The sequence below is a fragment of the Urocampus carinirostris genome, chromosome 15 (genome assembly GCF_059441175.1).
Source record: "Urocampus carinirostris isolate Australia breed hairy pipefish chromosome 15, RoL_Ucar_1.0, whole genome shotgun sequence".
In the NCBI taxonomy this organism is placed as follows: domain Eukaryota; kingdom Metazoa; phylum Chordata; class Actinopteri; order Syngnathiformes; family Syngnathidae; genus Urocampus; species Urocampus carinirostris.
Genome location: NC_142363.1, coordinates 32,650,729 through 32,672,231, shown reverse-complemented (window position 1 = coordinate 32,672,231; position 21,503 = coordinate 32,650,729). Strand labels below are relative to the sequence as shown.

The 21,503-nt window shown below is 36.5% G+C and overlaps 1 protein-coding gene across 2 annotated transcripts in view; it reads right to left on the bottom strand.

Moving 5' to 3' along the window:
• slc4a11 (solute carrier family 4 member 11) overlaps nucleotides 1-21,503 on the bottom strand; it is a 123,306-nt gene that overhangs the window by 36,134 nt on the left and 65,669 nt on the right. For both annotated transcript variants that reach the window (XM_088354529.1, XM_088354528.1), the window contains 4 exons: nucleotides 15,520-15,601; nucleotides 15,318-15,441; nucleotides 11,422-11,631; nucleotides 2,793-2,877 (listed from right to left, as the gene is read on the bottom strand). In XM_088354529.1, coding sequence (XP_088210655.1) covers nucleotides 2,793-2,877; nucleotides 11,422-11,631; nucleotides 15,318-15,441; nucleotides 15,520-15,601 — 501 coding nt within the window. The remainder of the gene's footprint in view (nucleotides 1-2,792; nucleotides 2,878-11,421; nucleotides 11,632-15,317; nucleotides 15,442-15,519; nucleotides 15,602-21,503) is intronic.

Here is a 21,503-nt window from a genome sequence, read left to right as displayed (position 1 = left end):
AATCGGTTTTCCTCTTAAAATGTGGTGGGTGCGGCTTATAATCAGGTGCGCTCTATAGTCCGGAATTTACGGTAAACAAAACACTAGAGATGAGAATGCTACTGCTCCCTAGTGTAGTGGAGGTGCAATTGCACTTGATTCTTTGAAAAGTAAAAAAAAAAAATGTGCCGGCGTCCCCCTTGGCGGTACCTCGCGCCCCCCCAATATCTGAAAACCCCAGCAATAGGCAAATATGGCTAACAGGGGCTCGCTGATTAAGTTTGTATGAAATTCATATCATTCTCATTTAGTTAGCATCGTTTAGTTCAGGGGTGTCAAACTTACTTTAGCTCGGGGGTCATTTGTGACTCTCGGGATGATAGTTTGAGGCCCCCGCCTTAATAAGACTGTTAAAGGAACAGTGTGTATGATATGACCACTAAATGTTTTAGTATTCTGTCACGCCAACCCAAAACAAGTGCTACAAATCACAAGTAAGAATGACAATTAAGGAGAGTCAAAGTGACCATAAATCATCATTTTTCTTCAATTTTTCTTGAATTTCACCTGTTTTTTGGAGTACCCGTAGTAGCAAGATGGTAGACTTATGTCATCTTCTAGGTGAGCCTCATGTTATATAAAATAAATACAACTCTCTCCACCCAGTTTTTGAAAAATCGAAAACTATACGATGTGTATTTTTGCGAATGTTTGAAATCATAAATCAATCATTTTTCTAACACTAGGAGGCACTAAATCTTACCTACCTCATTATGAAATCATTCATGACTGATTTATTGTTGTTTTTTTTATTTATAGTTTTTATTTAAGGATATTTGAAACCAGTGCAATGTTTTTTTCTCCCCAACTTTTTTGTGGAAAACCCAATTCGGCCCGAACTTACCCAGGGTAAGCATTAAAATGTGATAGCTTGAGAAAGACTTCCTGTTTAGTTTTAATTGAAATGTTATCGCTGACAGTAATCCATTGTTTTTCGCAGGGTTTGTGTTTCCCTCTCTCTTTTTCTCTCCTTTCTCCTTTTCTTTGCCTTTCTCTCCCTTTTCTCTCTCCCTTTCTCTATTTTTTTGTCTCCCTCCTTCCTTCTCTATTTGCCTCTTTTTCTTCTCTTCTCACATTCTTTTTTTCTCTTCCATCTCCTATGCTCTTTATCTATTTCTCCCTCTCCCTCCCTTTTCTTCTCTTTTTCTCAATATCTTCTTTATTTTTCTTCCTGTGTCTTTCTCGTTTTCTCTCTTTCACAGTTTACTCTTCTTCTTCCCATTTCCTTTCTCTGTATCTCTCTCTTTTCTTCCTTCCTTTGCCTTTCCCTCCCTTTACTTTTTCCTCTCTCTCTTTCTCTATTTTTGTCTCTCTCATTCTTTCTCTATTTGCCTCTTTTTCTTCTATTCTCACATTCTTTTTTCTCTTCTGTTTTGCTCACACTCTTTTTCTATTTCTCCGTCTCTCTCCCTACTCGTTTTTTCTCAATATCTTCTCTCTTTTTCTTCCTGTGTCTTTGTTTTCTCTCTTTCACAATGTAATCTTTTTCTTCCCACTTACTTTCTCTGTATCTCTCTCTTTCTCTATTTCTCTCTGTTTTTCCCCTCTTTCTCTTTGTCTCTTCTCTCTCTCTTTTCTCCCTTTCTTTGCCTTTCTCTCCCTTTTCCATTTCCTCTCTCACTTTCTCTATTTTTGTCTCTCTTTCTCCTTCTTTCTCTATTTGCCTCTTTTTCTTCTATTCTCACATTCTTTTTTCTCTTCTCTCTGTTTTGCTCTCACTCTTTTTCTATTGCTCCGTCTCTCTCCCTTCTCGTTTTTTCTTCTCTTTTTCTCAATATCTTCTTTATTTTTCTTCCTGTGTCTTTCTCGTTTTCTCTCTTTCACAGTTTACTCTTCTTCTTCCCACTTCCTTTCTCTGTATCTCTCTCTTTCTCTATTTCTCTCTGTTTTTCCCCTCTCTCTTTCTGTCATCTACGAGTCTGGCCCCAGAGAGCTCGTTTTATTTGCATATTGGTAATTGTACTTATTTTATCATCTATGTTACTTTTAAATTCTGCATATTTGCACTTTTTAACCTCTCTCTCTCTCTCTCTCTCGCTCTCTCTCTCTCGCTCTCTCTCTCTCTCTCTCTTTTCTGCCCCTTTTCTCCCACTCTGTCTTTGTCTCTTTCATGCTCTGTGTCTCTCTTTTTCTCTTCCTTTGTTGCTCTTTGTCTCTTTCTCTGTGTCTTTTAACCTCTTTTGCTCTAACTTCCTTTTTCCCTTTTCTCTTTCTCTCTTCCTACCCTTCGCGCTTTCTTTTCTCTTTTCTCTCCTTCTGTCTTTCTATTTTTCTTTGGATTTCTTTCTTCCTCTCCCTTTCTTTTACCCGTCTCTCACGACTTTTTATCTTTTGTTTTTGTCACGCTCTCTCCCTCTCTCTCTTTCTTTCTTTGTCCTACCCTCTCTCCTTATCCCTCCCTCTTTCTCTTATTTCTTTATTTCTCTTTTTCTTTCTCTTTAATCTACTAGTCTGGCCCCCGACAGAATGTTTGTTCTATCATGTGGCCCCCCGAGTTAAAATGAGTTTTTACACCCCTGATCTAGTGACACAGGAAAGGATTACGCGTTGATGCGTCGATATTAGAATAGAATAGAATATACCTTTATTGTCATTGTTACAAAATGGGTGGACATATTGTGACAACGAAATTGGGCATGGCACTCCAGTTTCACACATTAGCGTCAGGCTAAAAGGCTAACGTGCCGTTTAGCACAGATGCTAAACATAGTTTAGCTTCGCAAGACTTCATTTTGGCATGACGGCAATCCTACCGTCTGTGAAGTCCGAGGCGTAGAGCGGGAGTCGGCGACACAGGTCCTCGTAGATGCCGCGGCCCGCCAGGAAAAAGTCGGAGCACTTGGAAAAAAAAAACGGGCGACAAAAAACACGTCAGTAACGAGGTCGGCGCGACCCGAGGGTACGAGACGACCCGAGCGGCTCGGTATCGTCGACATGGCAACCGTTAACCGAGAAACAGCAGATACCGACGCTTCTATTTTAGTCGGGGGGAATTCGATAAAGACCGTTTCATCAGGGGTGGAATTAATTATTTTTAAAGCTAATTTTCACAATTTCTTAGGTACACTTATTTTTATTTCAGTTGGAGGATGATTTCAAATTATTTGAATCGGACATAACATTTTCAATACAATTACCATATTTTCCGCACTATAAGGCGCACCTAAAAGTCTTCATTTTTTTCAAAAGCTGACCATGCGCCTTATAATACAGTGCGCCTTATATATGGCTCAATATTAAGTCGCAAGGTCTCGCAACTTACGCAACAGCCGCCGACTCGATTTTCCGCCGAACGTGGAGTAGTCCGCGGTGTATGCTGGGATTTATATACCGGCGTTTCATTGGCTAACCAATGTGTCAATCATCATTTGAATCGATCGCTATTGGCTGAAGTTATTCGGAGCCTCGGATAGGCTAGAGGGCCAAAACAACCCTGCAATTGGCCGAAAAAGATGACTGTGGATAGCAAGCTTGTTAAAGTACGGCATAAAGAAACATGTTTCATTAGTCTGTATTTGTAAATATTTGACTCTCCTGGATTTACTTCACTCACGGTTGTAAGAAGACCATGATTGCGTAGAACTTAGGTGAGTTAAGCGGCTTTATATTTTCCCGGTATCTTGTTTTAGAACGATCTTGATGTTGCTGTGATGAGTTGAGTGAAATCAACTCAATTCCAAGTGTTTATTGTCATATGCACAGTAAAGTTGCGAGCGAAAAAGAAAATAGAAACTAAGGAATGGTTGGCATTTCTTGAATCCCAAGACTTTAACCTTCCGAATGATATTTGGAACGATGCATTTGAGTGACACCGTACGGACACCGCATCCGCACGTGTTCTCGACACGGATTCGCTTCTTTTTGGGAATGTTAAGGGGGGAATCAGTTGGACTGAACCATCTGACTGTTTTGTCGATGTTCCCATTGTAGCGCCTTATGATCCGGTGCGCCTTATTCATGGAAGATATAGGACTAAAAACTATTTTTTGGGAGTGCGCCCTATAGTGCGGAAAATACGGTAAATAAAATATTTGTGATCATAATGTAAAAATGTATTTTTTATAATGTATCTATTTTAGATTATGTTTTATATTTAAATCAATCTTATAATGAGCATTTTATTAATATTGAAAACAATAGGTTTGATATGAAATCAATTTTCTTTGTATATATTTGTTGATTGTTATTTCTGATCATATCCTATATTTAAATGAATCCAAGATTGTTCCTTAACAAAGTTTAAATAAAACATTTAAATGTAAAAAAAAACATAATAAAGAAAAATTATGAAACAATAAAATGAAAGTTAGATACATTATTTATTTCTGGTATTTCATATTACATATAAAATGATTTCAGTATCTCTTCTAAATAACATACTAAAAATATTTATACAAGAAATAAAATGAAATGAAAAAAAATACAATAAATAAAATAAAAAATATATGAATTGTTTGTTGATTGCTATTCCTTTAGATAACATATTAAATTAAAATTATTTCAGGATTTTTTTCTAAGTTGAAAAAAAAACAACCTTTAAATGTAAACACAATTAAAAAAAATGTAAAAAATCAAATAATAAAACAAACAAAATGAAAGTTAGATAAATTATTTGTTGATTGCTATTCCTTAAGACTACTTACATAACAATTGTCCTAAAAATATTAATATAAGAAATAAAATAATATGAAATAAATAAAACAAGAAATAAAATGAAAGATATATATAAATTGTGCGGGCAGCACGGCGGCGCAGTGGTTAGCGCTTGTGCGGCACAGTTCATGTCATGGGAACCAGCTGCGTGGGTTCAAATCCAGCTCCAGACTTTCTGTGCGGAGTTTGTATGTTCTCCCCGTGCTTGCGTGGGTTTCCTCCGGGCACTCCGGTTTCCTCCCACATTCCAAAGACGTGCATTTCAGGTGAATTGGCCGGTCCAAATTGTCCCTAGGTGTGAATGAGTTGTCTGTCCCTGTGTGCCCTGCGATTGGCTGGCAACCAGTTCAGGGTGTCCCCTGCCCACTGCTTGCTGGGATGGGCTCCAGCCCCCCCGCGACCCTACTGAGGATAAGCGGTACGGCTAATGAGATGAGATGAGATATAAATTGTGTGTTGCATTTCCTTTAGAAGACATATTAAATTAAAAGACACAGAGAGAAAGAGACATTGAATAAAGTTAAAAAAAACATAATAAAATAGGTTAAAAAAAAGAAATAATTAAAATAAATTAAAATTTTGTCAAAAAAAAAATTATAATTAAATTATTTGTTGATTGCCATTCCTTTAAAATATATATTGAAAATTAAATTATTCAGAGTAAAATCTAACTAAAGTTTTTAAAAAATCATAATAAAATAAAACAAGTTAAAAAAAAAGAAATAATAAAAAAAAAAAATAATAATTATTAAATTATTTGTTGATTGCCATTCCTTTAAAATATATATTGGAAATTAAATTAGTTCCGGATGATCTCCTAAATAAATTTTAAGAAATGCAAAATAGAAAATAAACGTAATTTTTTTTTTTAAAAACAAATACAAAAATTCAAATTACAAATGAAGATAAAATGATAGATCCAATCACCTGCAGTAGATTGACTGAATATTATGTATTTATATCACGAATCAATGGCCTTTGTATGTATTTGTTTATTTCTTAGGATTTTATCTTAAATCATAATTATTTCAGAAAATAAAATTAAAAAATAAAAGTAGATCAATTAAAATGATGTCGTCTCTATTCCAGAAAAATATAACATTAAATACACACGTGTTATCATTTCATTTTGTTTCATATTTTGTTGTAAGAATTTCTAAAAATTGGAAAAATGATCAAATAAAATACACGTTTTTTTCCCAATCCAAATTCAATTTATGAGGTTTGTTTTTTTTTTAGCCTCGGAAAGCTCGCCATCCTTTTCCTCCCCTTTCAGGTCACTTTTTTCTTTTCTTTGTTTTTCGGGGGCCCTGGGGAGGACGCCCGACAAATCGCTCGAGTGGGGAAAAAAAAACCACGAGTGGAAAATGTCTGCAAGGCCTCAACTGTCAAAATGGTGCGTTTGAGTGCATGTGTGCGTTTCAGTGCTGTGAGGGATGTAGGGTGAGGTCTTTGATGCTGATTGATTGTGTGCTAAAAAAAAAAAGAAAACTATTTTACAGGCCCTTAAGCATAGATTGGCTCCAAAAATTTGAAATATATTTTTGTATCAATATTAACCACTGGGGGGTACGTGGGTGCACCATTTTGAGGGGGTCTCGGACGGTGTGCATGGGTAAATCTTCACTTGAGCACAAGAGGGCAGTGGTGCGCCACTATCTAAAAGGAATTGAAGGAGGGACGATCTAGGAGATTACAGTACAGCGAAAAAAAGTGGGTGAAAAAGAGAGAAAGTAAAAAAAAGAGAAGTAAAGAAAAAGAAAGGAAGAAAGGGAGAGAGAAATAAAGAGAACACACTATAGAAAGGGAAAAAAGGAGAAAGTAGGATTTGAAAAAAGAGAAAGACATAAAAAGGTAGAAAGCGAGACAAAAGGAAGAGAAAAAGCAAATAAAAGAATGAGAGAAGAGAGGGAGAAGGAGACAGAGAAAAAGAGAGTGTGAGTTACTGAGAGAGAGGGAAAGAAAAAGAGTGTGGAAGAGAGAAAGTGAGAAAAAAAACATGGCAAAAGAGACAGAAAGAGAGGGAGAATAATAGAGAAAGTGAGGAAAAAGCAGTGCAAAAGAGAGAAAAAGGAGAAAGTAGGATATGAAAAAAGAGAGAAAGACATACAAAGGTAGAAAGCGAGACAAAAGGAGAGAAAAAGCAAATTAAAGAATGAGAGAAGAGAGGGAGAAAGACAGGGAAAAAGAGAGAGAGAGAAAGAAAAAGAGTGCGAGAGAGAGAAAGTGAGAAAAAAGACATGGCAAAAGAGACAGAAAGAGGGAGAAAAATAGAGAAAGTCAAAGTGGGGAAAAAACAGTGCAAAAGAGAGAAAAAGGAGGAAGTAGGATATGAAAAAAGAAAGACATAAAAAGGTAGAAAGCGTGACAAAAGGGAGAGAAAAAGCAAATAAAAGAATGAGAGAAGAAGAGACAGGGAAAAAGAGAGAGAGAGAGAGAGAGAGAGAGAGAGAGAGAGAGAATAGGAGTGAGGAAGAGAGAAAGTGAGAAAAAAGACATGGCAAAAGAGAGAGAAAAATAGAGAAAGTGAAAGTGAAGAAAAAAACAGCACAAGAGAGAAATGAAAAGAGAGTGAGAAAGAAAGAAAAGAGTGAAAGCAAGAATGAGAGAGATAGAAAAAGAGAGTGAAAAGTGAGAAGAAAATGAGAGAGCGTGAGAAAGACATAAAATGAGAGGAAGAAAGAGACCGCTCCAGTTGTTTTGTGAGTGGCACCGGGCTTTGGCGACATCTAGTGGCCATATTTAAAACTTCAACTCATGTTCTATTGTGCTTCATTTTGCAGTGTCTCGCGGGCCAGATTAAAAACTTTGTCGGGCCTGATCGGGCCCGCGGGACACATGTGCCCTACCCGAAAAAGAATGTCTTTAATAGAAAACCATATTGATTTGAATCATAAGCAAAAAATAAATGAACTATCATAAATATGTTTTTTTAACATACTTTTACTTTTTTTTGGGGTGGAGAAATTTATATTTATTTGACAAAAGATGAGGATCACCTACAGGGAGCTGACATATTGGTTGGCCATCTTGCTGCTAACGGTACCCCCAAATAAATGTATTTCTTTTTTGTTTTTTCTTCCGTTGTCTTTCATTTAACTAACATTTTTGAACTTTTTTATTCTTTTTTCTTTATTTTTTACTGTTTTTCATCCATCTTTTTTTCCTTTTCTTCAGTTTTGTTTTTTATTCTTTTTTTTTTGTCAATAGTTTTTCTCCCTTTGCTTCTTTTTTCCCCCTCCTTTTCTATTTTTTCATTTCTTATTTTCCTTTTCTTTTTATTTATTTTTTTGCATTTTTTTGCATAGTTTTGGGTGAAGAAGTTTTTATTTATTTGACAAAAGATGAGGATCACCTACAGGGAGCTGACATATTGGTTGGCCATCTTGCTGCTAACGGTACCCCCAAATAAATGTATTTCTTTTTTGTTTTTTCTTCCGTTGTCTTTCATTTAACTAACATTTTTGAACTTTTTTATTCTTTTTTCTTTATTTTTTACTGTTTTTCATCCATCTTTTTTTCCTTTTCTTCAGTTTTGTTTTTTATTCATTTTTTTTGTCAATAGTTTTTCTCCCTTTCCTTCTTTTTTCCCCCTCCTTTTCTATTTTTTCATTTCTTATTTTCCCTAAATAAATGTATTTCTTTTTCTGTTATTTCTTCCGTAGTCTTTCATTTGACTTTAACATTTTTTTAAATCTTTTTTTATTCTTTTTTCTTTATTTTTTACCGTTTTTTTTTCATCCACCTTTTTTTATTTTCTTCTATTTTGTTCTTCCTTCATTTTTATTTGTCATCAGTTTTTCGCCCTTCCCTTCTTTTTTCCTCCTTTTTTTCTTTTTTGCTTTCTCATTTTCCTTTTCTTTTACTTTTTTTTTTGCATAGTTTTGGGTGGAGAAATTTATATTTATTTGACAAAAGATGAGGATATCCTACAGGGAGCTGACATATTGGTTGGCCATCTTGCTGCTAACGGTACCCCCAAATAAATGTATTTCTTTTTATGTTTTTTCTTCCGTTGTCTGTCATTTGACTTAAACATTTTTGATCTTTTTTTATTTTTTTTTCTCTTTATTCTTCTCTATTTTGATTTTTCTCTTTTTTTTTTCTTTTTTTTCTACTGTTTTTCATCCATCTTTTTCCTTTTCTTATATTTTGTTCTTTCTTCCTTTTTATTCATCTTCAGTTTTTCTCTTTTTTTCCTCCTTTTTTATTTTTTGCTTTCTTATGTTCCTTTTCTTTTTCTTTTCTTTTTTTTTTTTTTTTGCATAATTTTGGGTGGAGGAATTTATATTTATTTGACAAAAGATGAGGATATCCTACAGGAAGCTGACATATTGGTTGGTCATCTTGCTGCTAACAGTACCCCTAAATGAATGCATTTCTTTTTTTAGTTTTTTTCTTCCGTTGTCCGTCATTTGACTTTTTGATCTTTTTTTATTCTTTTTTTCTCTTTATTCTTCTCTATTTTGATTTTTCTGTTTTTTTTTTATTTTCTACTGTTTTTCATCCATCTTTTTTTTTATTTTCTTCTATTTTGTTCTTTCTTCCTTTTTATTTGCCTTTAGTTTTCCTCTTTTTTCCTCCTTTTTTTATTTTTTGCTGTCTTATTTTCCTTTTCTTTTTTTTTGCATAATTTTGGGTGGAGGAATTTATATGTATTTGACAAAAGATGAGGATATCCTACAGGAAGCTGACATATTGGTTGGTCATCTTGCTGCTAACAGTACCCCTAAATGAATGCATTTCTTTTTTTAGTTTTTTTCTTCCGTTGTCCGTCATTTGACTTTTTGATCTTTTTTTATTCTTTTTTTCTCTTTATTCTTCTCTATTTTGATTTTTCTGTTTTTTTTTTATTTTCTACTGTTTTTCATCCATCTTTTTCCTTTTCTTATATTTTGTTCTTTCTTCCTTTTTATTCATCTTCAGTTTTTCTCTTTTTTTCCTCCTTTTTTATTTTTTGCTTTCTTATGTTCCTTTTCTTTTTCTTTTCTTTTTTTTTTTTTTTTGCATAATTTTGGGTGGAGGAATTTATATTTATTTGACAAAAGATGAGGATATCCTACAGGAAGCTGACATATTGGTTGGTCATCTTGCTGCTAACAGTACCCCTAAATGAATGCATTTCTTTTTTTAGTTTTTTTCTTCCGTTGTCCGTCATTTGACTTTTTGATCTTTTTTTATTCTTTTTTTCTCTTTATTCTTCTCTATTTTGATTTTTCTGTTTTTTTTTTATTTTCTACTGTTTTTCATCCATCTTTTTTTTTATTTTCTTCTATTTTGTTCTTTCTTCCTTTTTATTTGCCTTTAGTTTTCCTCTTTTTTCCTCCTTTTTTTATTTTTTGCTGTCTTATTTTCCTTTTCTTTTTTTTTGCATAATTTTGGGTGGAGGAATTTATATGTATTTGACAAAAGATGAGGATCACCTACAGGGAGCTGACATATTGGTTGGCCATCTTGCTGCTAACAGTACCCCTAAATGAATGCATTTCTTTTTTGTTTTTTCTTCCGTTGTCTTTCATTTGAAATTAACTTTTTGATCTTTTTGATTCTTTATTTTTTACTGTTTTTCATCTTTTTTTTCCTTCCATTTTGTTCTTTCTTCCTTTTTATGTCTCTAGTTTTTCTCCCTTTCTTTCTTTTTTCTCTTATTTTTTCCCCCTATTCTATTTTTTGCTTTTTTATTTTCCTTTTCTTTTTCTCATGAATGCGTTTAATGCTACCCTGGCTAGTGTCCTGGATTCAGTAGCGCCCCTATGGCTTAAATCACGACCTAAGAGACGCACCCCTTGGTTTACTGATGAAACTAGATGGCTTAAACAAGACTGCAGGAAATCTGAAAGAAAATGGCACGCGACCAAGCTTGAGGTTTTTGTCAAACCTGGTGTGACGACTTGTATAAAGCAGCCCTTGCCTCTGCAAAATCAGCCTATTTTTCGAAGGTGATTGCGGCACAAAAGAATAACCCCAAAATCCTTTTCGACACTGTAGCATCGCTAACGAGGCAACAGATTTGTGATTAAGGGCTATACAAATAACTAGACTTTACTTGACTTTTGCTGCACCACCAGATAATTAACTTTAAAACAATTGGCATACTGTGGCATACTTTCAGGAGTGCTGATTTTAAACAGGGTTGGGTAGGGTTACTTTAACTGGATTACTTTCAATTGCTTTTGGATTACTCCAATACCAAATATGCTAATAAAAGACAACTAAATATGAATAAAATGACTCAATTTTGTGCAGGCTTGGGGAGTAACGGAATACATGGAACGGTAAAAATGATGTTGTCAAGCTGTTTGGATTGATTTTCATTTTGTTTTTGTCGCATTTGATGTTCGTTTTGCCGGAGATCAAAGAGATCAAAGCCAGGGAGGAAAAGCTTACCACGTGTTGTGAGTCATCATTTGATTCATATTGAGTTTCTTTTGTCTTTTATTAGCATATTTGCTACTGGAGTCATCCAAACGTCATTGAAAGTAATCCAGTTAAAGTAACCCTACCCAACCCTGATTTCAAAGGTGCTAGAAATGTAAAAGTGGTGAGTGTCCCCAAATTTTTTTGGGGTGTGTTTCCTAAAAAGGTTTGATTCGTTTTTAAGGGTGTGAAAAGAACAAAGGAAATACAATTTCCTTTTGAGTGGGTTGGATGGGGTGAGTAAGGAAAATGTCTAAACTTGAGTTTTTCAAACAAATATCAGAATTTAAAGGTAAAAATGGATCCATGTACCTTAAGTGGCTTGTGTCGGCGAGGGTCGCTCTCCTCGTTGCCCAGAACGGTGGGCTGCTGGTTGGCTGCCGTCAGCTGGTGGCGCTGGAACACAAGAGCCTCCTTGAACTCTTCCTGGGTTTTGGTCTCCAGGAGTTTTTGACGGAAGGAAATGTCGGAGAAGAGCGTTCCGAACGTCCGGCCCAGCTCCATTGCGGTCTTGGTGCTTTTCTGTCCGACGAAAGACAAAGGGTTAGCGTTAAAAGTATCTTCTTGAAATTGATGTAAAAATGTATTGTGAAATTATAAAATACATTTTATGTCAATTGAAAAGAAAGCTCTTGGGCAGTCTACAGAGAGAGCTGCTAACGAGATCAAAGAGATCAAAGCCAGCAGAAAAGCTAATGTTGTGACTCATTTCATCTGCAGTAACTGTAAACCTCATCATCCAGTCCAGTGAATGTGGATCTTTGGTGGGACAAGTACACCACAGTTACATTGGTGCCGTGACAATAATAAAGCACAGGGAATACAATATACAAATACCCAATGTGACGTGCTAATACCCACTGTAGCGTGTTGTATAGAGTATTTAAATAGTGCTACATAAAATACAGTAATATGCAATGTAGAGTAAAGGTAATGATCGAGTGGGTGAGTGAGTAAAGGATTGAGTGACATGAGGCTCTTGAACTCCACCCGGGGGAGTAAAAGCCATGATTTAACCCCACCCCCACAGTTGCATATTATCCTATTTTTATTACAATGTGTATTTTTCCGTAGCACTAATTAAATACTCTATAGCAAAACATTATATTGGGTATTTTTGTATTCTATATCTTTATTTTATTCTTTAATTTTTCAACACAAGGAGACTGCTGGAAGTGTGAATTCCCCTACAAGGATGAATAAAGTATCTATCTCTCTATCTACTGGATCTTTCTATCTATCTATCCATCTACCGGATCTATCCATCTATCCACTGGATCTTTCTACCTATCTATCTACTGGATCCATCTATCTATCTATCTATCTATCTATCTATCTATAGGATCCATCTATCTATCAGTCTACTGGATCTATCTATCCATCTATCTGTCCATCTATCTACTGGATCCCTCTATCTATAGGATCCATCTATCTATCTACTGGATCTTTCTATCTATATAGCTATCTATCCATCTATCTATCTATCTACTGGATTTTTCTACCTATCTGTCTATCTACTGGATCTTTCTATCTATCTACTGGATCTATCTACCTATCTATCTACTGGATCTATCTACCTATCTATCTACTGGATCTATCTATCTATCTATCTATAGGATCCATCTATCTATCAGTCTACTGGATCTATCTATCCATCTATCTGTCCATCTATCTACTGGATCCATCTATCTATAGGATCCATCTATCTATCTACTGGATCTTTCTATCTATCTGTCTTCTGGATCTATCTATCTATCTATCTATCTACTGGATTTTTCTACCTATCTGTTTATCTACTGGATCTTTCTACCTATCTATCTATCTACTGGATCTATCTATCTATCTACTGGATTTTTCTACCTATCTGTTTATCTACTGGATCTTTCTACCTATCTATCTATCTACTGGATCTATCTATCTATCTATCTACTGGATCTTTCTACCTATCTATCTACCTATCTATCTACTGGATCTATCTATCTATCTACTGGATCTTTCTACATATTTATCTACTGGATCTATTTATCTATCCATCTAGTTCCTTGCAGCTCATTTGAATGTAGCCAGTCAGATATTTTTGAAACAAATCTTCCAAACAGGCACAACCCGGACGACTGATTTCTAAGCAGCCATGTTGCGACTAATTCGGATTTTGCATTTGCCGGTGGAAAAATGAGCCCGGAATCCCTCGCGGTCAGGTAGAGCGCGCGAGAGCTCGCTTTGTGAAATGCGACACGACGCTTTGCTACACCGGGATGAAAATAATTGCCGACGTGACCGGGCGGGATCCCCGTCCCGTTTTAATTTCTTTCAGCTCCCGTCGGAATACAAAGTGGCCTCCCCGGTGCCGAAGAACCCGTGAGAAGGAATCCGGCGGACTCGGGATCAAAACACCCCAAGGGATAACAACGAGATTCAAAAAGGCCTTTAAGAGATGAGACCGAAAATGTGGCTATTTTTCTCGATATATTTTGACGTTGCAGTGTCGGGATCAGCAAAAATATGACCGTCTGCGGTGCAGCAATTCCTTCATCGGGATTTTGTTCGCTAAATTCGTTTGCGCTAACGAGACCGAAAAAGCGTCGGCGTCCAGCAGAGTGCCGCGGAAAAAATAATCAGCCACCCGAGGGTAGGACAGTGATTACGTCGCTTCGCTGTCCTCAAATGTGTGGGTGTCAAAATATGTGGCTGAAATTACCCCGCAAAAAATATATGTTCTAAAATTATATAATTATATCTATCCATCTATATCTATCTATCTATCTATATATCAATCTATATATATATATATGTTTTGTACACCTTTTTCATGGCCAAATTCAAGCACTTTTCAAGGACTCTCAAAGCCAATTTTCCAATTGCTTCAGTAAAACAGAAATTTGGTTCCACATTTAAGCCATTTTTTGGTAAGTTCCATTTTAAAAGAGGTTGAGGTTTTTGAGTTTTTCCTTGCCCTCATATCGGTTTTAGATCAGGGGATGGTGTCGTAATAGTCTGTAGTTTGCAGTAGTCTGTGCAGCTCTTTGAGACTCCTCGTGATTAAGGGCGTCACAAATAAACATGACTTGACTTGAGGTTTTTGAGTTTTCCCTTGCCCTCATGTAGGTTTTAGATCAGGGAATGGTGTAATAATCGTCTGTAGTTTGCAGTAGTCTGTGGTCTGTGCTACCTTTTGAGACTCCTTGTGATTAAGGGTGTCACAAATAAACATAACTTGAGGTTTTTGAGTTTTTCCGTGCCCTCATGTAGGTTTCAGATCAGGGGATGGTGTTAAAATAGTCAGTAGTTTGCAGTAGTCTGTGGTCTGTACAGCTCTTTGAGACTCCTTGTGATTAAGGGCAAGGGCGTTACAAATAAACATAACTTGACTTGAGGTTTTTGAGTTTTCCCTTGCCCTCATGTGGGTTCTAGATCAGGGGATAGTGTCATAATAGCCTGTGGTTTGCAATAATCTGTGGTCTGTGCAGCTCTTTGAGATTCCTTGTGATTAAGAGCATCACAAAAAAAAATAACTTAACTTGACTTTAGGTTTTTGAGTTTTTCCTTGCCCTCATGTAGGTTTTAGATCAGGGGATGGTGACATAATAGTCTGTAGTTTGCAGTAGTCTGTGGTCTGTGCAGCTCTTGGAGACTCCTTGTGATTAAGGGCGTCACAAATAAACATGACTTGACTTGAGGTTTTTGAGTTTTCTCTTGCCCTCATGTAGGTTTTAGATCAGGGGATGGTGTTAAAATAGTCAGTAGTCTGTAGTAGTCTGTGGTCTGTACAGCCCTTTGAGAGTCCTTGTGATTAAGGGCGTTACAAATAAACATAACTTGACTTGAGGTTTTTGAGTTTTCCCTTGCCCACATGTAGGTTTGAGATCAGGGGATGGTGTCATAATAGTCTGTGGTTTGAAATAAACATTACTTGAGTATAGTATGGATATCAGTCTGTAAAAAAAATGGTATTTAATATTACGTACTAAAAAATTAACAATTTGTTGAAACAAATATATAGTAACAAATTAAATACATGAAAAATAATAAAAATTAAAAAATGAAGAATATGAAAGTAAATCTTAATGAAAAGGCTAAAAAAAATGCATGCATATCATAATCACAGCCTCGGTTTTTTTTTTTAATATGAACTAAAATTCATAAATTGTTCTTTCAACCCCCTCAATTAAACCCCAGGATTAAATGGATGGAATATTCATCTCTCTCACCATCTTGAGCGGGGCCAAGACCAGGATGACGTAACGGACCTCGCAGCAGTTCTCCCCCCAATTCTGAGGCCTCTCCAGTCGCGAGATGCACACATGGCGACGCTGGAGGTTCTTTAGGTTGCACCTACACAAAAAAAACGGATGCTGACATGACTGCACTCCTATCTCGATGAAGCAGCATGTGGCTGAGTGGGTTTCTCACAGAATGCAGAGCCAGGACTGCTGGTAGTGGACCCCCGTGTCGGTGGCCGTCACGCCTTGGATGGTCTCGGACAAAAGGTGAACTGCTCGGGAAGACAAAACGCATTATTAGTAAGGCGGCGAAAATACGATAATGTAGCTTGAACATCACACATGTATGTCCGCACTCACACACGCAATCTCGATTTCTTAACACTTGCTTGAAACCCTAACTCAAAACCCTACCCTAGCTCCAAAACCAGAGTTGGAAACACTAACCAAGACTTGAAAACCTATTGCAGGGTTGAAAACTTAAAAACCTTCACTTATTTTTTAGGAACATTGTTTTGAAAAAATATTGAAACCCTAACTCAAAACCCTACCCTCACTCCACAAAACATGAGTTGGAAACACTAACCAAGACTTGAAAACCTATAGCAGGCTTGAAAACTTAAAAAACTTAATTTGTTTCTTTGAAACCTTGCTTTGAGAAATTATTGAAACCCTAACTCAAAACCCTACCCTCGCTCCAAAACTTGAGTTGGAAACACGAACCAAGACTTGAAACCCTATTGCAAACCTGAAAACTTAAAAACTTTCACCTATTTTTCAGTAACCTTGTTTTGAAAAATTCTTGAAACCCTCACTCAAAACTCTACCCTCGCTCCAAAACCTGAGTAGGAAACACTAACCAAGACTTGAAACCCTATTGCAGGCTTGAACTTAAAAAACTTCATCTGCTTCTCTGGAACCTCATCTCATCTCATCTCATTAGCCGTACCGCTTATCCTCAGTAGGGTCGCGGGGGGCTGGAGCCCATCCCAGCAATCATCGGGCAGTGGGCAGGGGACACCCTGAACTGGTTGCCAGCCAATCGCAGGGCACACAGGGACAGACAACTCATTCGCTCATTCACACCTAGGGACAATTTGGACCGGCCAATTCACCTGAAATGCATGTCTTTGGAATGTGGGAGGAAACCGGAGTGCCCGGAGGAAACCCACGCAAGCACGGGGAGAACATACAAACTCCGCACAGAAAGTCTGGAGCTGGATTTGAACCCACGACAGGTTCCCATGACATGAACTGTGCCGCACAAGCGCTAACCACTGCGCCGCCGTGCTGCCCCTCTCTGGAACCTTGTTTTGAAAAATTATTGAAACCCTCACTCAAAACCCGGACTCTGGATCCAAAACCTGAGTAGGAAACACTAACCAAGACTTGAAACCCTATTGCAGGGTTGAAAACTTAAAAAACTCAATTTGCTTTTCAGGAACCTTGTTTTGAAAGATTATTAAAACGCTAACTCAAAACTCAGACTATGGCTCCAAAACCAAAGTATAAAACACTAACATCGGTTTCAAAACCTATCGCAGGGTTGAAAGCTTAAAAACCTAATTCTTGAAACCATAATTCAAAACTTCATTTGGAAACACTCACCCAGACTAGCACACCGCATGGTTGAAAGCATAAAATCAATCACTCTTTCCTCAAACCTTTACATGATTCTCTGAAACCTGTTTTTGAACAATCCTAAAACCCTAACTCAAAACCCTACCCCTGACTTCACAACATGGGTTGGAAACACTTGAAAGCCTAGCGCAGGGTTGAAAGATTAAAAACCTTCGCTCTTTCTTGAAATCTTAATTTGCTTGTCTGAAACCTTTTTTTGAAATTTTCCTTAAACCTTAATTTTTAAAATGAAAATAAAAATGAAAGCCTTATAGAGTTACTCAAATTTAAAAACATTAACCTAGAAGTCATTTGTTTCAAAACCATAAAACTTCCATGGTTAAAGCTTAATTTTGAAACCCAAACCTCCATTTTAGAGCCCTAATTTGAAACAATCCATGCTTACTTCCATAAACATTACTGTGAAAACCAAATACAAGGTTGATTTTATCCAATGAATGAAATCACCTTAAAATCCCTATCCTCTATTTGACGCCCCCAAGCCTTAATTTAAAACACATACTGTTGCTTTAATTTGAAACCCAAATGTTTGTCCAAAATCCCAAATCGAAACCCCTGAGTTTGAAACACTAAACCAGAATTTAATCATATCGCAGGGTGTAAATGCCCTTACTCTTAATTAAGAATTAATTTTGCTTCTATGAAACTTTGTTTTGAAACCCTAATTTATATACATGTCATGATACTTACATTTAAAAACCATAACCCTTCCAAATTAAAACCAGAGTAAAAATCACATTTTAAAACCTCATTTTAAAACTTATTTTGAAACCAAAGCCCTTCTTTTAGAATCCGAATTTCAGACAACCTGTATCAAAACCAAATCAAATTCTTATACTAATCCTTGATTGAAATCCACTTTGAAATCCCCAACCTGCATTTGAAGCCCTAAAAACCTTACTTCAATTCACTGATTACAATTCTAATTTAAATCTCAAAATCCTAACCCGGACTTCCTGACCCAATTTGAAACCCTAACAATAGGTCGGCAACACTGACTTTGTTTCAAAATTCCAATCACATACCCTAACTCAAATTTGAAGCCCTAATTTGAAATCGACAGGCAAAAGACGTGGATTCCGTTTGGATGAGAGATTCTTGAAGCTTATGAATATTCCCGAATCACTCTTCATTTGTGACTATTTTGGTTTGGGGTCGTCCTCCATTACGTGCGCCCGTCTCGACCAATCGAACGGCTCGCCGAGATGGCGGAAAATGACGGACGTCGCCATAGCGACCGCTGCCGAGAAGCGGGAATGAGGCGGTAGCCGATAAAAGACGAGCGGGAAAAAAAAGGGATGCGCCAGGAAAAGAAAAAATTGAAGAAGCGAAAAAGCTTCAATTCAATTATTGGCGAACGGCAAAAGCTCGGTCGGGGAATCACCAAAGAATTGAAGCCTTACTCTGAAACGACTGTCCCTTGAAACCCCAACCATCTTTAAAATCCTAAATTAAAACCCTTATTCTTCCCTTAAAACCCCAATTTGAAACCCCAAACTTGAAACACAATTTGAAAAACCCTACAATACCCCCAAGCTCCCAATCAGAAACCATAATTCTCTCTTTAGAACCAAGATTGAAAGCCTAAGCCAATTAAAAAATGTTTTAATGAAACTTGAGACCTTTTGATACCTTGTTGTAAACTGTTAAAACCTTAACATGTTTGACTGACTTACAAACTCTAAATTGTTGTTTAAGTTTATTTGAAACCCAAACTTTACCCTAAGCCTGTCCACATTCATGAAAAACAGACCACCACTTTGATACTTATATTTTTAAAAACCTTATCAAATACCCAAATTTCCTCTTGAAACCCTAATTATAAAGTGTGGGTTTTATTGTGACTACTACTCTCATTAAAAACTCAAACTCTTAAAATCTAAACATCAGACATTAGGATTTGCAATATTTCCAAAGAAAAAAAAAAACTCTTTTGAAAATGCTGCCCTGTTTTGAAACCCTACTTCCACTTTTTCCAGCGGTGTTGCGAAGTAAGTGAACAATGACCAATTAGTCACGTGGGGCATATCGGTTTTTAAGGTCACGGCGCTCTGCGAGCGCGCAAACTCCAGAGAAGAGAACAAGAGCACCTCACTACAAAAGACCAAACCCTGTCTTTTTTGAGAGAAAGCTAGTTTGATACCTTAATTTTACTCAAAGTCCTAATTTGGAACTAATCTCAGTCTTCAAATCAGATATGTGTATTGACCTGTTCGCTTATATCCGCTTTATATAAGTGCCTATTTTTAGTTTGGTACCCTAATTTGGCAAACTACTTTGGATTTAAAACCCTAATTAAAACCCAGACTTGAAACCATGGCCCTGACCATGACCCTACACTCCATTGGGACCCTAATTTGATACCCGATCCCCATCGTCAAGCCCTAATTCGAATTCCTTGCTTTGCTTTTAAACACTTTTTTATCCGAAATCTGACCTTACATTCGGACACTAATTGGTTGAATGAATTTAAATTTAAAACCATAATTAAAACTTGGACATGAAACCATGGCCTTGAATTTGAATTGACACACTACTCCAAAAAAATGTGTTAAATTTTATTTGGACTACTCAGACAATTCTAAAGATACAGTTAAGAACCTTATCACTTCATTGAGAACCTATTTTGAAACCCAAACTCTCTTGTTGAGCAAACCAAGTCGGTTTCCAAACCTTAATCAAAATCCTGACTCTAAACCATCGCCCTAAATTTGAATCAAAATGTATTTATTCAAACGCTGACATTCACTTGCTATTTTGGAACCTGACCTCAGTCTTCAAACCTGACCTTCAGGATCTAATTTAAAACCCTAATGCATTTAACCTGCATTCGTACAACATACATTCAATATTAAAAATAAACCAATTAAAACCCATCACACTCCCTTGAAACCTTAATTTGAAACTCTACCTGAAACAAAACAACTTAGACACACCATCTCCAACTTTGCCACCTAACTTTTTGATAAATGACCTCCAAGGCCTACTTTAAAACCCTTATCTGTTGAACCAGGATTCAGACCACATACATTTCACAATCAAAACCTTAACACTGCCATGAAACTTTAGTTTAAAACCCTACCTGAAACAAACTTAACTTTGACGCACCATTTCCTACTTTGACACCTAACCTTTTGATACTTGACCTCCAAGATGTAATTTCCAACTAGAATCCATTTACCAGCATTCAGAAAGTTCAAAAGACACCAATAATAACATTAACACTCCTTTGAAACCCTAATTTGATACAAACTCGACTTTGACACAAAATTGTCAACTTTGACACCTCACCTTTTTGATACCTGACCTCTAAGACCTAATCTAAAACCGTAACCCATTCACCAAGCATTCGGCCCATATACAAAATACAATTAAAAGGACAACAATAAATACCCTAACACTCCTTTGAAACCTTCATTCAAAAATAACTAAACATTGACACACCATCTCCATCTTTGACACCTTACCTTTTTGATACTTGACCTCTAAGACTTAATTAAAAAGCTTTATCCGTTGAACAAGCATTCAGACCACATACGTTCACGAAACCAAACAAAACCAATAAATACCTTAACACTTTCTCAAAAACGTTATTTAAAACCCTACCAGAAAGAAACTCAACTTTACCAGACCGTTTCCAACTTTGACAACTAACCTTTTGGGAAACTTGACCTCCAAAACCTAATTTAAAACCCAAATCCGTTCAACAAGCATTTGGACCACATAAGTTCTCGGAACCAAACATAACCAATAAATACCTTAACACTTTCTTAAAATGCGACCAGAAAGAAACTCAACTTTACCAGACCATCTCCATCTTTGACACCTAACTTTTTGGAAAATTGACCTACAAGACCTAATTAAAAACCTTAATCCATTCAACCTGCATTCGGACCTCATACATTCCAAACTAGACCCATAAACACCTTAACACTTTCTTGAAACCCTACCAGAAAGAAACTCAACTTTAATGGACCATCTCCAACTTTGACATCCAACCTTTTGGAAACTTGACTTCCAAGACCTAATTAAAAACCTTAATCCGTTCAACAAGCATTCAGATCACTTACATTCACGAAACCAATAAATACCTTAACACTTCCTTAAAACCCCAATTTAAAACCCTATCTGACACAAACTCAACTTTAACAGACCGTCTCCAACTTTTACACCTGATCTTTTGATACTTGACCTCCAAGACCTAATAAAAACCTTAATCCTTTCAGTACGCATTAAGACCACATACACTCACCAAACCAAACGAAACCAATAAATACCTTTACACTCCCTTAAAACCCCAATTTAAAACCCCACCTGACACAAACTCAACTTTAACAGACCGTCTCCAACTTTGACACCTGATCTTTTGATACATAACCTCCAAGACCTAATTAGGAATCTTAATCCGTTCAACAAGCATTCAAATCACCTACATTCACGAAACCAAACGAAACCAATAAATACCTTAACACTTCCTTAAGACCCCAATTCAAAACCCTACCTGACACCAACACAACTTTACCACACCCTCTC